We start from the raw sequence: 16,908 nt of genomic DNA on the forward strand, positions 1-16,908 counted from the left end.
GTGTGGTTTCTGTGTGTCAGATTAAGAGGAAAATTTAGTGGTGATGATGGTGATAGCCGATTCTTTGAGACACTTAGTGTAGTAATATAATGGAATTACTGGCATAAACGACACAGCTGAAAATATATAACTTTAATTGATTTGAAGAGAGAACAAAGGCCTTGAGGTCTGTGAATTTTATTGTGTGTGGTCTGAGGCAGGAGAGAGATTTCTTCCCCCTGTGTGTTTTAGCCAACGACTACAATTGTATCCCCAGAATCTCCAACATTTCAAACTGAAAGAGTTTTCTACTCCGAATCCAAGCTTCTCATTTTACAGCAGAAATCCTTAGGGCCTGAGAAGCTAAGTGACTGTTTGAGGGTGACTAGCTAGAACAGGTTCTAGGTCCCAGGTCTCAGGGGCTTCTATCCTAAGTGATACTCTTGGCCACAGGAAGGCAATGAGGAGCGGGGGAGGCACAGCCTGGGCCTTCAGCAGGGGTGGAAATACCAGCCAAGCAAGTCTTAAGAGTCCCACAGCAATGCTGAGAGCTCCTTTAATGACCAGATGCTGGACATTTGGCAGCACCCTGCATTTTCTTTTGGATGATATGTAGATGACAAATGGACTACTAACGATCAGTTACAGCACCAAAATTTACTCTTAAAATAGCAGGGCTGGAGTGTAGGGTAACCCACAGAATAAAGACTGACACAGGTACATGGGAAGCTCAACTCGATGGAGACAGGTAGGGAAAGGCTGGCCCCTTCCTTCTGGCACACAGCCCCCACCCCCCACCCCCCAGCCCTCCTGTGACTCCCCCCCCCCATCTAAGACTGCTTAGGGTTCATTCCAACTGGATTTCATCTACCTAGAAAATGGAGCTGGGGAGTACTGAATGGGGGATGTCTTCCATCTGAGTAATGAACCAGGCCAGACCTTGCTTAGCTTCCAAGATCAGATGAAATCCAGAATACTCCAGGTAGTATGGCTATAGAGTCTAAGCTTGATATGTCTAGACAAAGTTTAGAATATTTAATATTAAGTGCCTGGTCAGATTTGTAATAAAGAAAAATGGAGAGAGTAACCACCATAAAGTAAAATATGAGATGAATCGAAATAGGTGTGAAGAGCTTTGTTTTGGAATTTCCTGATGATTCCTAGTTTAATACCTACCAAGATTGACAGGTAAGTAGGTAGGTAGGTATTGCACACACATACACATACTTCTAAAGTCCTAGACTTGATACACTGATGCCCACTTCTGGATGTAGCTGTCCCAGGCCTTTCCCTGTTCAAGTATTCTCATCTCCAAGTTCCTAGAAAACCCTAGCTTTTTTCCCCCTGGTTGTATGCAGACGGTACTTAATTGTGGTCCTGTGCCATGCCAAGCACCCAGTCAGTAGTTGGCTACTTAAGCCTGCTAGGATTTAAGGGTTGCACTCCCCAGGGGCACGCAGAACTGGCTTACTGCCCAGGACCCTTAGACTCAAGCCTTGGGCCAAGGTTTTAAATTTGGGCCATAATAATTGTATACTATCCATGGAATTGTCTGCCCTGAGTTGAATTTTAAAACCTTGCCATTTTTTCAAGGGTTGAGGAAATTAATTCTTTGCTGCATTTGCTATTAAAAAAAAGCTGTAGGAGGACACTGTCAATGAAAGTCCTCTCTATAAAGTCCTGCATATCTTTAAAATAAGCCAGAAAAGAAGCCAGAAAAGTCCTCCTTCCACTGAGTGCATGGCATGCACCTGAGAGTTCAGAGTGCTCTGTTAGCTCTTTCCACTTGGGGACCCACTGATCTGATTGGGTTTCTCTCTCTCCTCTGGTGGGCAGAAAACCCAGAGTTTATCTAGTTAGACTATATACATAGTTGTTGTGTTTATTTTGACTGTACTAGATTTTAACTTTTTGCATATATTTTGTTAGTTGCTATCTTAAAGCCAGCTATCATGAATACATTCATGAATTCCATCCTTTAGCACGAATGCATTCATGAATTCTGTCCTTCCTTGTGTTACCAAGCAATGAACTCCATGCCTTGCACATTTTAGAAGTGTTCTACTACTAAGTTCTACTCCTAACCCTCAAAGCATTTTCTCTAGTAAAAAAATAGTTAAAGTCACTGTGAATTTTGGAAATAAATTAAAACCCTCTTGTAAATAGCAGCAGAAGCACCTTACATCTGGCAATTGATGCTTCTAGCATCACAGAGATCTAGGTATATAGCATTTCCTTATGTGTCATTGGAAATTGTATCGTGAAAACATCTAGAAATAACAGAGGTGTAAACTATTCTTTCATATAAAAGGAATCCCAAGACAGATGATCTAGGTCTGATATGGTGGCTCCACTAAATAACAGTATGTTGATTTTAATAGGCTTATAGAGTTACTCCAAGTTTTTTTCATGGCCCAAGATGCCTGTTGGAGTTGCAGCCATATTGTCTGCATTTCAGAGAGGCACAAAGAGAAGAGGGAGGAGGGCTGAAACCAGACTATTTAGAATTGGCCAAGATTTAGTCAAATGAACTCACCTAGCTGCAAGGGAGACAGGAACATGTCAGTTTACTCAGCAAGACACATTCCCAGGGAAAAAATACTTTGTCAAAGTTACCTCAAATAGTTTATGAGAAGAAATAGACTTTAATTGATGAATATAGTAAAGTAAATCACAACACATCCTATAAGCTTTGACATTTTGCCTTTCAAAACTTGGCTATGATTTTATCATTTGTGCATATACTTGATATTTTTAAATATTCAGCCAGTACAGACTTACCCAAGGCTACAAGAGACTTTAGATGGGTTTTTCGAGGGATTGCACACTCTGGAAGATAATTATAGGGATGATTCAGGTATCAGAAATAATTAAATTGGGCTGGGGGTGGTGGGGTCAGCATCAAAGACTTCACAGGCTATGTCACAGAATGTGTTGTGTCTAGAAGAACAGCCTCATTCATTGTTGCCATGGCAGGCTCTGTTTTACCAAATCTTCTGGTTTGTTTTTTTGTTTTTTCTGTTTGTTTGGTTGGTTGGTTTTGGTTTTGGTTTAAGAAAAACCAGAACTATATATTTTTGCTTGCAATTTGATATTTTGTTTATAACAAACAAACAAAAAAAAATCCCCCTAAATGTCAGGTAAAGCCAGGCATGGTGACAGATATCTATCTATAATCCCAGTACATAAAGGGCTGAAGCAGGACGACTGTCAAGAGTTGAAGGCCAGCCTGAGCTACCGAGTGAGATACAACCACCGCCATGAGCCGGCAAAGATAATACCAGGCCATGGGCCAGCAGCTTCGATCTTGAGTCAGGGCTGTGTCTTGTTTTTATCCTGCAGCTGAGCCTGTGGGCCTTGTGGGCCCAGGTGGCCTGTGATGTAGCTGGGGACACTGCTCTGCAGTTCCTACTTCACCACACCCTGGCCCCTGCGGCTAATTTGTCTTGGAGTGTGAAGAGCTCATACAGATGTGAAGTAGAACAAGGTTGCTGTGAAGGCTGTGAGCCTCTCCTTCACCGCCTTCCATTTTCTTCCACAGTAATTTCAGTGTGGTGAGTCAGAAAGAACTGGAGCTTGGATGCCCACTCTGCCTGTGTACCTGTGATTTGGGGCCAGCCTCTAGTGCCTTCTGTGTTTGTTCTCCATACCGTTCGTTTCCTTGCTTACTTGTCTCAACGGCTTTCAAACGGCTCTGTGTCAAGGTCTCTGGAGTTAGAAATGAGCATTTTCCTTTCTGCCTACCAGCCTTGTGACTTAATCTTTGTAGGCCTCAGTTTCTTTTTTCTTTTTTTTTTTGGAGCCCTCTGTTTTCGCCTTTTACTCCCCTTGCCTCCCATTGTCCCGGTCATTGCTGTATGTCTGGGAGGAAGGGCATGACTCACTTGCTGTCTCGCTCTAAAGCTATCTCATTTATGTCATATGTCACAGCGATGACACCTGTCCTGTCTGCACTGTTCAGGATCGTGTTGTGGGATAAAGAGTAACGTAGCTTTTGCTGTAGTCGGAAGAAACACAGAAGAAACATGTCTCCAGAGCCAGTGAGAGCCCCAAGTCTTGGTGGGTTCACAACCCCTGCCCCCACAGCCAGTTTGTGAGAACGTCCAAGACCATGGCGGACATTTTAATTACAGAAATTTCCCTTTTCCCTAAAGACTTTAAGTGCAGAGAAAGGAAAAATAGACTGTTTATGTTTAAATTAAAATGGATTATTGGCCAGGCATGGTGGCATATGCCCATAAAACCAGCATTTGGGAAGTACAGGCAAGAGAGGGTGCCACTATTTCAAAGCCAGTCAGTGTGGGGTATCGGAGACCCTGTCTCCAAACAAAACACAATGGAAGAATGCTTTCTCCTTTTTTAAAACCTTACCTACATCCCATTTGCTTCACTTTTAGGTTAATTTGAATACAAGATCAGATCTGATTGGCCCAACTGTTCAACTCTTCGAGGAAAATCCACATTCTCCGTGAGTGGAGTGACGACATAGGTATGTCCTGCTGCTAAGACACATCTCTGTTTCTCTTCACCTCCCCATGCATTATAGTAAGTAATCGATGAGTTACTAGACTTGACCAGCAAGGACCGTGGGAAAGCTGCTGTGGCCAGCCTCTGTTCTCACACCAGAGAGGAAGACACAGAAGTACTTTACTTAGACTTGATTTCTGTTTCGCCAGCACTTATCAGAGAAATTTGGAATTTGGAATTTCTGGTAGATTTTTTTCTTTCTGCTTTTGTTGTAAGACTAGGTTTCAGGGCTGGACACGGTCACACATGCCGTTAATTCCAGCACTCTGAGTTATGAGGCCAGCCTGGTCTATAGAGCAAGTTCCAGGGCTACACAGAGAAACTGTATTTGGAAAACAAAAACAAAATTGTATCAGGCATGTTTTCTTTTTAATCAATTAGTTAATATTATTTATTATTGATGAGACAGGGTCTCATCCCAAGCTGGCCTTGAATATGGCTGTGTGGCGAGGACAACCCTAACTTTTAAAACTTTTTTCTAAAGCGTTTACTTGATGTGTGGATGTGGATGGGCTCATGCCATAGCATGGGTGTAGAAGTCATTTTTCTCCTTCCATCATGCGGGTTCTGGGGACCAAATTATGGTCATCTGTCTTAGCTGAGAGCTCCTTTACCCAATGAACCATCTTCATCTTGACAGCCCTCCTGGGATATTTTAGAACTTTTTTCTTTTCTGTCTTGATGACAGAAGGCCACTTAAGAGGCTGTGACCTTTGATCCGTTCCACACCAAACGGAAGACCTTGCCACAGATTTGTGTCACTTTGGTTTTAGAGGAGTCTTCAGTGTGTTATACACATTTTGGAGATATTTTTCACCCTACCCTTTGTCTCCATCATTGGCTACCATTCTCATAACTGTTTTTTAGCAGCGGCTACTTGAAATAGGTTCAGGGAAAGCAGTTACCATAGTTACCATGGCTATAAGAATTACATTTTTTTTTTTTGTTAGTTTCATGCTAGCCTTCCCCAGACTCTCCATTTCATTGTGAGACAGGGCTTAGGCTGGCCTTGAACTTCTGATCCTTGTGCTGCTACCCCCCAATTTGTAGGATTACAGGTTTGCATCACCATGCCTTGTTAGTGACCCTAATCCTTAAGGCCACAGCATCGAGGAAAAGACTAGATTTTGTTGTTAATGTCTGGTCTTATGTGTTTGCAGTATGTGTGTATGCTTTGTATACACGGGAATGCTTATCTCAAAAGGTGAAACATTAAGACACTTGGTGGAAAATTAGATATTCATGTGTATTTTCTGTATTACAATCTTAAATTTTGGTCTAGTGGTTGAATTTGGCCCAGTTTTGAACTAGTAGCTGCATTCAGGTACCTCCTGGAGGGGAAAAGTGTCTTAATTGACTAGCTCGATTTCCCATTGCCTGAAAGCCTCAGGAGCCAGGACCACCTGACCTAGGCCAAGTCTGAATAGAATTCTGCAGCCACGGACACCGTGGAGCAGATAGGCCAAGGCCACTTTCTCTTACCCCTCTCTGAACACAGAGAAATGGGACCAGCACACAGCACAGCCTTACATGGTGGCACCCACCACCATGCTGCTGTTCAAGCCAGAAAACAACACTTGACACACCTGGTGCCATTAAGTTTCCAGAGATTTAAGTGGATTCCTCACAGACAGCAAAGCACTTCCCGTAACCTTTCCTAACTCACCTTGCTGTTCCCGGTCTCAGAAAGACTCTTACTGTACCTTTTCCAATTTGTTCATCTTGAAACTGCTCATAAGATTACAGAAAGAACACAGTACCCTTCTTAGTCAGCACGCAGCTTTGTGTGTGTGTGTGTGTGTGTGTGTGTGTGTGTGTGTGTGTGAGAGAGAGAGAGAGAGAGAGAGAGAGAGAGAGAGAGAGAGAGATTGGGGGTATTGGCTGAACATTGGTGTTGTCAGGTGATGATGAAAGGGGGGGGTGTCTGTGAACCACCCTGTGGGCATGTGTGAAGCACATCCAGAGTGGGCCATCTGCAGTGAGGTGGGCTCCACCCTCCTTGCCCTGGCCATGTTTGTGAGCTCACATCTCTGCCTTTGCTCCCTAGATCAAGATGAATGCCATGCTAGAGACCCCTGAGCTCCCCGCTGTGTTTGATGGGGTGAAGCTGGCTGCCGTAGCTGCTGTTCTTTATGTCATCGTGAGGTGTTTGAACCTGAAGAGCCCCACTGCCCCTCCCGACCTCTACTTCCAGGACACCAGCCTCTCACACTTCCTGCTCAAATCCTGTCCTCTTCTGACCAAAGAGTGAGTTCATTGCCCTGCCTGTCCCCATCTGCTGTTCTATTTGGCCTTGTGTGATGTTCAAAGAACCTTTCCAGCCAAAGGATATTGGTTATCAGGAGTGGGCTTGCTTGTCATGTATGATATCCTGGGTTCTAGTCTCAGCACTGCAAAACAAGCCAGCCAGCAAGGAAGGAATCTCATAGTATACCTGTAAGGCACAGATGGAAAATGGCCTCATTGGTGTTAGAAGCAGTCTTGGTAGTCAGCTAGTGTTTAGGTAGTGAATGGTGGGTGAAAGAATCATATCTTTGTTGCTTAGAAACACCCTGTCCTTCACAGCATGGTGTCATCATCACCCATGATAAGGACTTTTCAGAAAACAGTAGACATTTTTAGGCAGATATGAAACCCTAAGGGAGTATTTTAAATCTTGCCACTCTGAAGACAGAGAAGCCATCCTTATCCAAAGTCACTGAGAACCACAAAGGCCTTGTTGTGGGGTCCTCTTTATCCTCGGGACATCAAAAAGTGTCTAGAGTACTAACCAAAAGAACACACTTGAAGGGAGTGCCCCAGTGATCCTGACATGCCTCTGAGAAAGGAAACCATGGCTGTGGGATGAAGGGAAGCTGTGATCGATCAGGACCCACACCTGTCTCCAAAGGTGCAGTATTAAATTTACCCCTGATGTCTTTAGATTAACTGGGTCTTCCTTGGGGCTCAACCAAGCCAGAGGCAGAAGCACTCTATGCCCCCCTTTTAATCTGACCAAGTCCCTCTTTCCCTTTGTGTGTCTCACAGCTTAGCTCCATCCTTCCCACCATGTCTCAAGGCTGGGCTATGGCTGTGCAGAGAGGCAGCTCCATTAAACTGTCCTCAGTACATGCCTAGCAGGTTTGTAACACTTGATAGACATGGTAGAAGCCCCTCCCTCTTCTGGGGAGTTGGTGACTGAGTGCATGATTGTCTCAGACATCTGAGGACAACAGGCATCTAAGAGTTGAGTTCTTACCCTGTGCAGTCTCATCTGTTGATTTTCAGAGGCTAGTATCCACCTGGACCTTCCATGTGGTCCTTGGATGTTTGGGGTGGTCTCCAGTGCAGTGTCTTGTAGGCAGGACTATGACATTATGGCTCTCTGTCTAGAGATGGTCATATTGAAGGATGTATGTACAACATATCATAATTGTGTTTGAAACTACCCAGTAAGCACCACATACCAGGTGCCATACTAGGATTTGGTGTTCTTATTACATGATATTTGCAGTTAAATATTTAATCATAATGTGCACAGTAACTGTGTATTGAAAATTGTCCAGCATTTTACCTTGAATTTCCAATGTTTCTCTGGTATCTCATTTGGATAACTCACTAATTTAGACGAGCCAGTGACAGTTACAATTATTTTCAGATTCACTGTAACCACCAGACCCAGTTCCTCAGTCACCTCATTTGTAAAGAGCGTTTGAAAACCAAATTTATGCCAGGTGGTGGTGGCAAGTGCCTTTAATCCCGAGACCAGTCTGGTCTGCAGAGTGAGTTCCAGGACAATTAAAAAAAAAAAAAAAAAAAAAAAAAAAAACACAAACAAACAAAAAAAACACACAACAAAAACAAAAAACCAAAAGTATTGTCTAATTTTCTTGTTGTCACCAAATGTCTGACTGGAAGCAACTTAAGGAGGAGAGGTTTTAGTTAGCCTCACAGTTTGAGAGGGCGCAGTCCATCTTGGTAAGGAAGGTCTGGGGGTAGGAACAGCTTGAGGCTGTTAAGTTGTGTGAGGTGGCTGATGTCTGCAGTCAGGAAGCAAGATGTGGACTCAAACCACCCCTGTGGCCCTAAGTCTGCATCTAGACCTCATGTCCAAATGGTTCCACAGCCTGCCACTACCTGGGAACCAACTGTTTAAATAAATGAGTCTGTGGGGGGCTCTCCCCTTTCAAAGTCATAGCACCAACGTGTTTAAAACCCTGTATGTTTATATGCAGACCAGTGTAAATTTACTAAGGATTTAGGAGGAGGATCCATGGGAACACTGCCTTTGCTCAGGCTCAGGAAAGATACTGTCCATTTTTATTCAGCACTGTTTGTTCAGAGTGTAAATAAATAAAACCAGCTATGGCAGGTCTTAACTCTTTTTTTTACTTTTCTTTTAAAATTAGCCTGGACACATTGAGTTCTACAGCCTCCCTTTGTGTTCTCCATCCCCTGGCTCCTATTCCTGTATGAGCCTGTGGTGTTAACCTGGGGACTGCTGTTGAGATGGCTGACTTTCAGTTCCGGTGTGGTGGGGTGCCTCCTCCACCCTTATAGGACATAACTGAGCCAATGGCATCACCACAGTATCCCCAGTCACTGACCTGTCCCCAGGCTTTCTTCCAATATGGCCTAGATTTGGAGGATGCGGGATGCCCAGGTTAAAGCAAAATCATGTTTGTTTAGGAATTAGGGACAGCTGAAAAGGTAGGCGTGAAAGACAAGTTCTCCAGGAAGCATCTGCTTCCAAGACCTTTCTCTTTGGTTCCAGGACCAGCTCGCCTAGAGCATGTTGGGATATTATTTAAGCAGTGGAATTCAAAAGGCACAGCTCCCTCAACGTGAACGTGAACGTGGCAAATGATCACGGGACAAAAGGATTCTGTTCCCCCTAGGTTCTCCATTTTGTTGTTGTTTTTACCCATTGTCTTCTTCATTGTTAGAGTTGGGTACATGTTCCTGTGGTGCCAGCAAACCGTCCTCACACCCTCTCTTCGATGCATGTCTCTGCAGTTCACATTTAGCACCTCTCAGATGGGTTCTGCCACTAGATTCTCTGTTCGATGGGTTTTTTTTTTTTTTTTTTTTTTTTTTTTTTAAATCCCTAGACAGGGCCTTACTATGTAGCTGTTTGTTCTGGAACTCACTCTGTAGCCCAGGCTGGCCTTAAACTCACAGAGATCTGCCTGCCTCTGCCTCCCAAGTGCTGGGATTAAAGCTTGCACCATTATGTTCTTCTTACTGACTTGGAGGCCAAACTCATTGTCCTGTCATTTTTAAGGATTGGGAAGCAGGACATGGCAGTGAGGGCACCTAAGACAGACTAAAGGGTCTGTTAGCCTTGGGCAGAGGTGGACAGGGTGCAGGGAAAAGCACAGAAGGTGGAGAGGCCAGCCCAGGGGAGGGTTGTTAGCAGGTTTTCCCACCAGGTGGCCTTCAGTTCCTGCCGTCCATTTCTGTCTCTCTGGTGGAGGCCACTGTCCTCTCCTGATCTTTCTCTGAGTCACATTTCCAGAATGGCTTCTCTTGTGTTTGAAGTTAGGGTAGGAAATGGCTTTTGTGGGTGAAAACTTCTCCTGGGACTTTGAAGTTTTTTTTCCTACGAGGAAGCTGTCTCCAGGCTCCAGAACACTTGCCTCTGTTGGAAGGTTTGGGTGGCTGATTCACAGTGAGTCGCCCAGAACCCAACTCAGACAGCTACTTGTTATGACTTTAGTGCAAATCCTGCAGACCCTCTTGCTGTGTCCAGAGAGGAAAGAAGTTGAAGAAAGGTGAATATTCAAAGAGTCGAGAGCTCATTTCCTTTTCTTAGCAGTAAAGTCAGCTTTTAAGTCTGATTTTAAAGTAACTGACCCGAAGGCACATCACAAATGAGTTCTGCAGTGTCTGGAGGGAGGCTGCTTTGGTGGGATGCTCTGACTCCTTTCACTTAGCAGCTCATTAATATTTGCCTAGTGATTCACGAAGGGTTTGCTTTTAGTGAAACAAGCAGACCAAAGCTCAGTTAGAAACAATGAGGGGGGGTCTTTGGATGGTGATATGGGTCTCCATTTTCTTCAGAATAAAAAGTAATGCATATTCATTTCTAAAAATAGAAAACAAAGCTCATAAAAACCCACCTATAATTCCTCTAGTTAGAAGCAGTATACCATTGCTGTTTGAGTGAGCATCTCTGGGGTCTTCCATATATATGTGCCCTCCACTAAGTCAGGATGGTATAATTTCTGATTTCCCCTCTTTCCCCCCCCCCCCGTGTGTGTGTGTGTGTGTGTGTGTGTGTGTGTGTGTGTGTGTGTATGTGATGTTTGTGGAAGAATGTGTGTGTGTTTAAGTACACGCGTATATGTGCATATAAAGGCCAAATGTCAATGTTGGGTGTCTTTCTTGGTCACTCTTCACCTTTATGCTTTGAGACAGGATCTCTTGCTGAACCTGGATTTACCAATTCAGCTAGGCAGGTTGGCTAGTGATCCCTTCAGTCTATTGTGTTTATCCCTCTACCCACACCCACACCCCCAGTGCTGAGTTATCCCTGCCTCCATGGCTTGGCTTTTATGTGGGTGTTGGGGATCCAAACACAAGTCCTTGCATGGCGGGCACTTTACTCACTGAGCCATTGTCCCTGTCAACTAAAATAACTTAGAACAAAACCTTAAACCATACAGATGCTGAGAAACCTTTCCTGTCTTACCTATTCCCTTTCAGACACAACGAACCCTCTTCCCTTCTCCAGCACATAACTTCTATTCCCATTTGATGCCTTTCATTTGCTTTTGGGAGAATTTGTGTCACTTTCCAGGTCGCCACTGGAGTACATGTACCCCAGATCAAGAGCCACATGCTTGACAAGACAGAACAGGACCGTCAGTGCTCCCAAGCCTTCTGTCTCTTATTTTCCATAAGCAGGTATAGGTGAGAGATGTGCAGATGGCAAATGGCATCTGTGTTAGCCCAGAGAAGCCAAGGAACCGCAGTGGCTTCCATTCGTCCAGTGGCGCCCCAGGGAGTCAGGTGTCCCTTTAGCGCTGGCAACACTGAAAGATGTGTTTTTTAAATGATTTTTCTGGTCTTAAATTAGTTGGGGCAGCCCCAGATGCATACAGGCTGTTCCCCAACCTTTCTCCCGGGGCCCTGGCTGAAGTACCTGCTGGCAGACCCAGGAAAGTGCACACAGGCACCAGGTGGCACTCACTGTGCCTTCTCACTCACTCGCAGGCATGTCTGGCTGAGGTGTACTCTAGCTAGAGATGAAGGGATTTAGGGGAAGCATGACGGACTAACAGACAAGCCTGAAATAGAGCTGGTATCTTCAAAGGGCATAAGAGACATCTAGGCTTCCCTCTCTGGTCCAGTGAGGGAAGGCAGTGTGACAGAACCCTAGCTGTGTTTAAGGCTTCCCCAGAGACAAAAATATAATAGTTTTCTCCTGCCGCCAACCACCGCCTGTGTTCACAGTGGGTTTGAAAAATGTCTGAAACTGTGAGGTTCTCACCCATTCCAACACCATGCCAAAAACAACAGTTGGAGTCTTGTGCCCTCCCGTCCCCTTGGAACACTGCTTCCGGGAAGCTGCTTCACACCGTCCGACAGAAACCCTGTGGCCCTTCAGTAGGTCAGGATAGGTCATGGGTGGTCCTCCATTGCCCTCACTCACCAGAGTTCAGGCCTGAACCTTCTCCCACTGAATCGCTCTTGTCCTGGTTAGCCCATAGTTTTAGTTCTTTGCCATAGTCCTTTGGTTGTCTGGCTCATGAACATTAGAGGTTTGTTAGACTTAGCTGTTAGGGCGGGGCTTCAGTCATTAGAGACACTTGTGTTGTAGACATTTTCTAGAGGCATTTTTGAAGATTGGCTTCATCATGACTTCACTGGATTGCTTTTCCGCCTCGCCACTGTCCACAGACCTGGATCACTCACTTCATAATTGTTCCTGGCAGGCAAACAATGTTGATTCACCTTCTTATCTGGGAAGTGTCTCTGTGTGTGTGTGTGTGTGTGTGTGTGTGTGTGTGTGTGTGTGTGTGTGTGTGTGAAATTTGTGTGCAGGTACCTGCAGAAGCCAAAAGAGGGCATCAGAGCCCTTAGAGCTAGAGTTACAGGTATTTGAAAGCCCCGGAGTGGGTGCTGGGAACTGAATTCGGGTCCTCTGGAAGAACAGCAGGTGCTCTTAACCACCACAGCATCTCTCCAGCCCCTCAACTCATTTTCTATCTTGTCATTTGCACTCTCTTCCTAACAGAAAATATCTGTTTTCTTTTATCCACCTGGTTCTACATACTATACATATTGTGTTTGTTAGAAATAAGCAAGATGAAGATACTTTTGCCCTTGTGTGCCAGGGAACTTTTAAGTAATTAGAAGTAACCTGTCAGGAAACCCAACACTGATTCAGATGTATGTGGTAGAGCAGTGAATTAATACATGAGTTCTTTTCTCTACCAAATGAATGGAGTATTCCATATATCACTTCCCACTCTCCTGCAGTTTTCCTCCTGCCTCTGTTTTATAAGACCCTTCCTTTGCAGGAACAGTGCCAAAGCCTGGACTAGTTGCTATCCCTATGCAAGCCTGCAAACCCTAGGCTAGCCTGCCACCTCTGTGCAAGCCTGCAAACCCTAGGCTAGCCTGCCACCTCTGTGCAAGCCTGCAAACCCTGGGCCAACCACTTCTAGGTAACTCTCTACAACCAGCACAGCTTATTTATAGTGAGTTAGAGCTGAAAAGAATTTCATTATCTTGGGTTTAAACTGAACTTAGTTCCTTCTTGTTCACCCACATTCCAGATCAGATTTAAATCCTTCCATCCTTTGCTGAACACTGAAGCTTTGTCCTATTCAGAAGATAAACTAATGGCCAAGAGTCTTCATTTCATTGAACTAATTTTATCCATTCCAAAAGCTGTACAAATATTTCCTTAGATGCTATAAGAGGAGATGCAGTGTCCAGATGCACTTGTTACTTAAATGTTAGCCCTTCAGAGCATAATTACCCAGAAAGCTTGAAGATGGAACACTCAGATGTCTACTGGGACTGAATGCTGATGGGCAGCCTTGGTTGAGGCTACTTTATCTTAAACTTGCTTATGCACATAGTTCAAAGAATTATCACAGTCGCACCGTCAAGGCAAACAAAATAAAACAAAAAACTGACCCTGGGTTATAGTCCTTTGTCACAAGGCCAACCTGCTTGCCCAGGGTTATCAGGTGTCCTGTGATATGGGACTTTCTTTCTCCTTTTTTAGACAGTTCACATCATGTAGCTCTGGCTAGCCTAGAACTTACTGGGTAGACCAGACTGGCCTTGAACTCACAGATATTCATCTGTCTCTGTCTCCTGAATGATGAGAGTAAAGATGTATGGGAGTATGCCCGGTGGTGTGGGACTTTCCATGCTAATACTGAAGAAGTATTAGACAAGTGGGATGGGTTGGCCACACTGTTTCTCATCATCTTCCTCTGTCATAAAGTGTTCGTGTTTTTGTGGAGTGAGTGAGTGGTGAGTGCATTTGGAGTTGGTAATTACTTTGCTGGTAGCTGACATTTTACTCGTAGATATTCATTCCCCTTCTCTACCTGTGCCCTAGTAGATATTTCTCCTAGGAGCAGGCCAACCATGACAGGAAGTAGAGTGCCCGGTCTTTGAACCATCCTACCTTGGCTTGAGCTAGGTAACCGACCTGAGCCTGTCACAGGAGTCACCTGTGCCCTATTCCTGAGACCCAGATCAGAGCTTCTTGTGACAAGTCTGTCCCTTCAGGAATTGCTGAAATACCTAAAAAGGTTCAACGTCCAGAATTTTCACGATCCCTCCATTTTATTTAAATAGAGGCTATGCCATTCCAGATAAAACAACCAATTCCAGCTTCCCAAACATCCCTCTCCCACTTGACCCCTACCTCCCCTGGATGTCCTGTTCATCAAGCCTGAGCATTTTCTTCAGGGCTCTGCTGTGCCTTCAGAAAAAAAAAAAAAAAAAAAAAAAAAAAAAAAAAAAAAACAACTATGTTAAGCCATGGTACTTGGGAGGTAGAGGCAAGAGGGTCAGGAGTTCAAGGTCAGCCACCGCTACATAGTGAGTTTGAGACCAAGCCAGCTAGCTACCTGAGACCCTGTCTCAAAGGGGGGGGGAATCAAGAGATGTGTGTGCTACAGTGATGCCTTTACTCTGCCAACCCGATGCATATGGATGTCTCTTCCAGTCTTTCCCAGACCAGGTGCTAGCCTCCATCTTGGATTCCTTTATTTACATTACTTTCCTTAAGCTTCATTCACAAGTCCTGCCTGGGACCACATCTGCATTTCTGGCCCTTTTCAGTATGTATTTGCCTGGAAATGGCTTCAGTATCCAGAAGCAGAAACAGACCAGCTTTCTAGGAAGCCTGAAATTGCTAAATATAGCGGGCTTTCATCAGCATCTCATGTTTTATTGATCCCATGAATTTAGTAGTTACCAATTTTTATTTCAATATGTTCTTTTCCACCTGCCTCTCAACACCCCTCTCCTAGCTACAGTAGATAGTGTATGTCATACAGCAAACAGTGTGTATGATTAAGACAGAAGTCAACTTTAATAATATGTTCTACAGGGTAAAGTATGATTTCCCGATTTCGTGCCAGGATGTCGTCAGTGATGATGCGACTGAGCATGCTCCCTTTCAGCATCTGTACTTGGTTTGAAGCCATAGTGAACAAGTGCCTGGTGTCTTCAGCAGTAGAAATAGCTTTCCTGTACATAGAGCCTTGGGGGGGGGGAGAGAATGGCTTTGAAATTGGGACCCAACAGCGATGTAGTAACTACTTAAGGGATGCATTCTCCTGGGCTTACAGGGAAATATGTCCCTCCACAAAACTCCAGTAAGTTGGATGAGGTATGCCCAGTTACTGCCCAGGTTTTTTTTTTTTTTGGCCACTGAGCCTCTTTGGAACTCCTAAGATACTGGAGGTGGCAATCTGCCACATCACAATAAGTCATGGAGATGTAAGGAAGTCAAGCTTGTGAAATGCTCTGTCTCCACCCAGGTGAAGGGTCTGGCTTAGTGTGTACATAGTGTGCGTCAGGCTAGGCTACTTAACTCCTTGGGGTAATCTGGAACATTCGAGGAACTTCTCCCAAGGTCAGTAGCTGATGGTGAACCATCTGTCACTTCCCAGGAAGGAAGAGGTCCCATAACCATCTTGACTTCCTTGTGACAACATGAAAATGTCCTTCCAGCAAACCCTAGAGCTGGTGTGTCCAGTTGAACCACACAAACCTGCACAGTGTTTTCAGACTATATGAAATGACTCTTAAGTCTTTCGTGTGTGTGTGTGTGTGTGTGTGTGTGTGCGCATATGTTTGTAGTGTATGTATATATGTGTTTATGTACTCATGGAGGTCAGAAGACAACTTTCAGGAGCCACTTCTCTTCTTCTACCATGTGGGTTCCAGGGCAAGCATCTCTACCTCTTGAGCCATCTTGCCAGACCCAAATCTTTAGTTTTTTCAATTTGAAATTACCAGGCCATAACAGTGTGGGCTTTTCCTTTCTTGGTTTTGAATAAAGGAAAATACTTTTCCCTATGAATACATAAGTACGAATACTTATCATCAGTAGGATCTGGTAATCTGTTCTTATGGTCTGTTCATTCCACCCACACTCACCTCCTTGTGCATCATAGTCTCACGATGTTTCTTTTCCTTTTTTTCACCCATGGATGCAGCAGAGGTCCCTGCAACCCTCAGACCTAATTCCTCTCTCCTCCTCTCCCTTTTACTGTCTTATCTCTGACTTCTCTAAGGGCATCAACTTAACTCTTCTGGTGTCTTTTTTATCTCCAACCATATTCTTTTCCTTCCTTTTGAAACAAGTTTTTACTATGGAGCCCTGGCTGCCCTGGAATTCACTATGTAGCATAAACTGGTCTTGAACTGCCCCAACCTCCCAGGTGCTGGACTTGAGCCATCAACTGCCCTCTCCCCACCCCCAAACCTCCCATCCCAGAGGCTTCAGAACAAAGAAGTCTTAAAAGTCTGTGTTCCACACAGCTGTTCCTTTGCACAGAATCAATTTATGCTGGTGTTTATAGATTTTAGGAGGATCATAAACTATCCAAATGAGTAATTTCAGGCTGGGGATAAAGGATTTGAGGGGGCTGATTTTTTTAGAATTACCTCCTCAGCAATTACAGTTCTTTCAGTGTGAAATGTTTGGTGAGCTGGTTTGACTGTGAACAGTTAAAACAACCTGGGTCTGACCCTGCTACTGATTGCTGTGCAGGTGTAGACCTGTGGCACAGTAGAGCAGCCACAGTGGAAACAGTTAACAGTAGCTGGGGCAGGGCTGCTCTTCCTGAGGGCCCTGGCTCAAATCCCAGCACCCACGTGGCAGTCCACAGGATGAAGGTCCCTGTATGATCTGCGAGACCACTTGACCTCAGGTAA

General features: G+C 44.6%; 2 protein-coding genes across 3 annotated transcripts in view; both read left to right on the plus strand.

Moving 5' to 3' along the window:
• Window positions 1-16,908, plus strand: part of Aen (apoptosis enhancing nuclease) — a 467,932-nt gene that overhangs the window by 408,713 nt on the left and 42,311 nt on the right. The window lies entirely within an intron of this gene.
• Abhd2 (abhydrolase domain containing 2, acylglycerol lipase) overlaps window positions 1-16,908 on the plus strand; it is an 85,508-nt gene that overhangs the window by 17,141 nt on the left and 51,459 nt on the right. The window contains exons 1-3 of one of the 2 annotated variants that reach the window (XM_051206592.1): window positions 3,910-4,038; window positions 4,377-4,468; window positions 6,554-6,753. In XM_051206592.1, the coding sequence (XP_051062549.1) occupies window positions 6,560-6,753 (194 nt within the window). In that variant the 5' untranslated portion in view covers window positions 3,910-4,038; window positions 4,377-4,468; window positions 6,554-6,559. Of the gene's footprint in view, window positions 1-3,909; window positions 4,039-4,376; window positions 4,469-6,553; window positions 6,754-16,908 lie in introns of those variants that run through there. The other variant, XM_051206590.1, reaches the window with a different exon arrangement.

The sequence above is a fragment of the Phodopus roborovskii genome, unplaced genomic scaffold, assembly GCF_943737965.1.
Source record: "Phodopus roborovskii unplaced genomic scaffold, PHOROB, whole genome shotgun sequence".
NCBI lineage: Eukaryota > Metazoa > Chordata > Mammalia > Rodentia > Cricetidae > Phodopus > Phodopus roborovskii.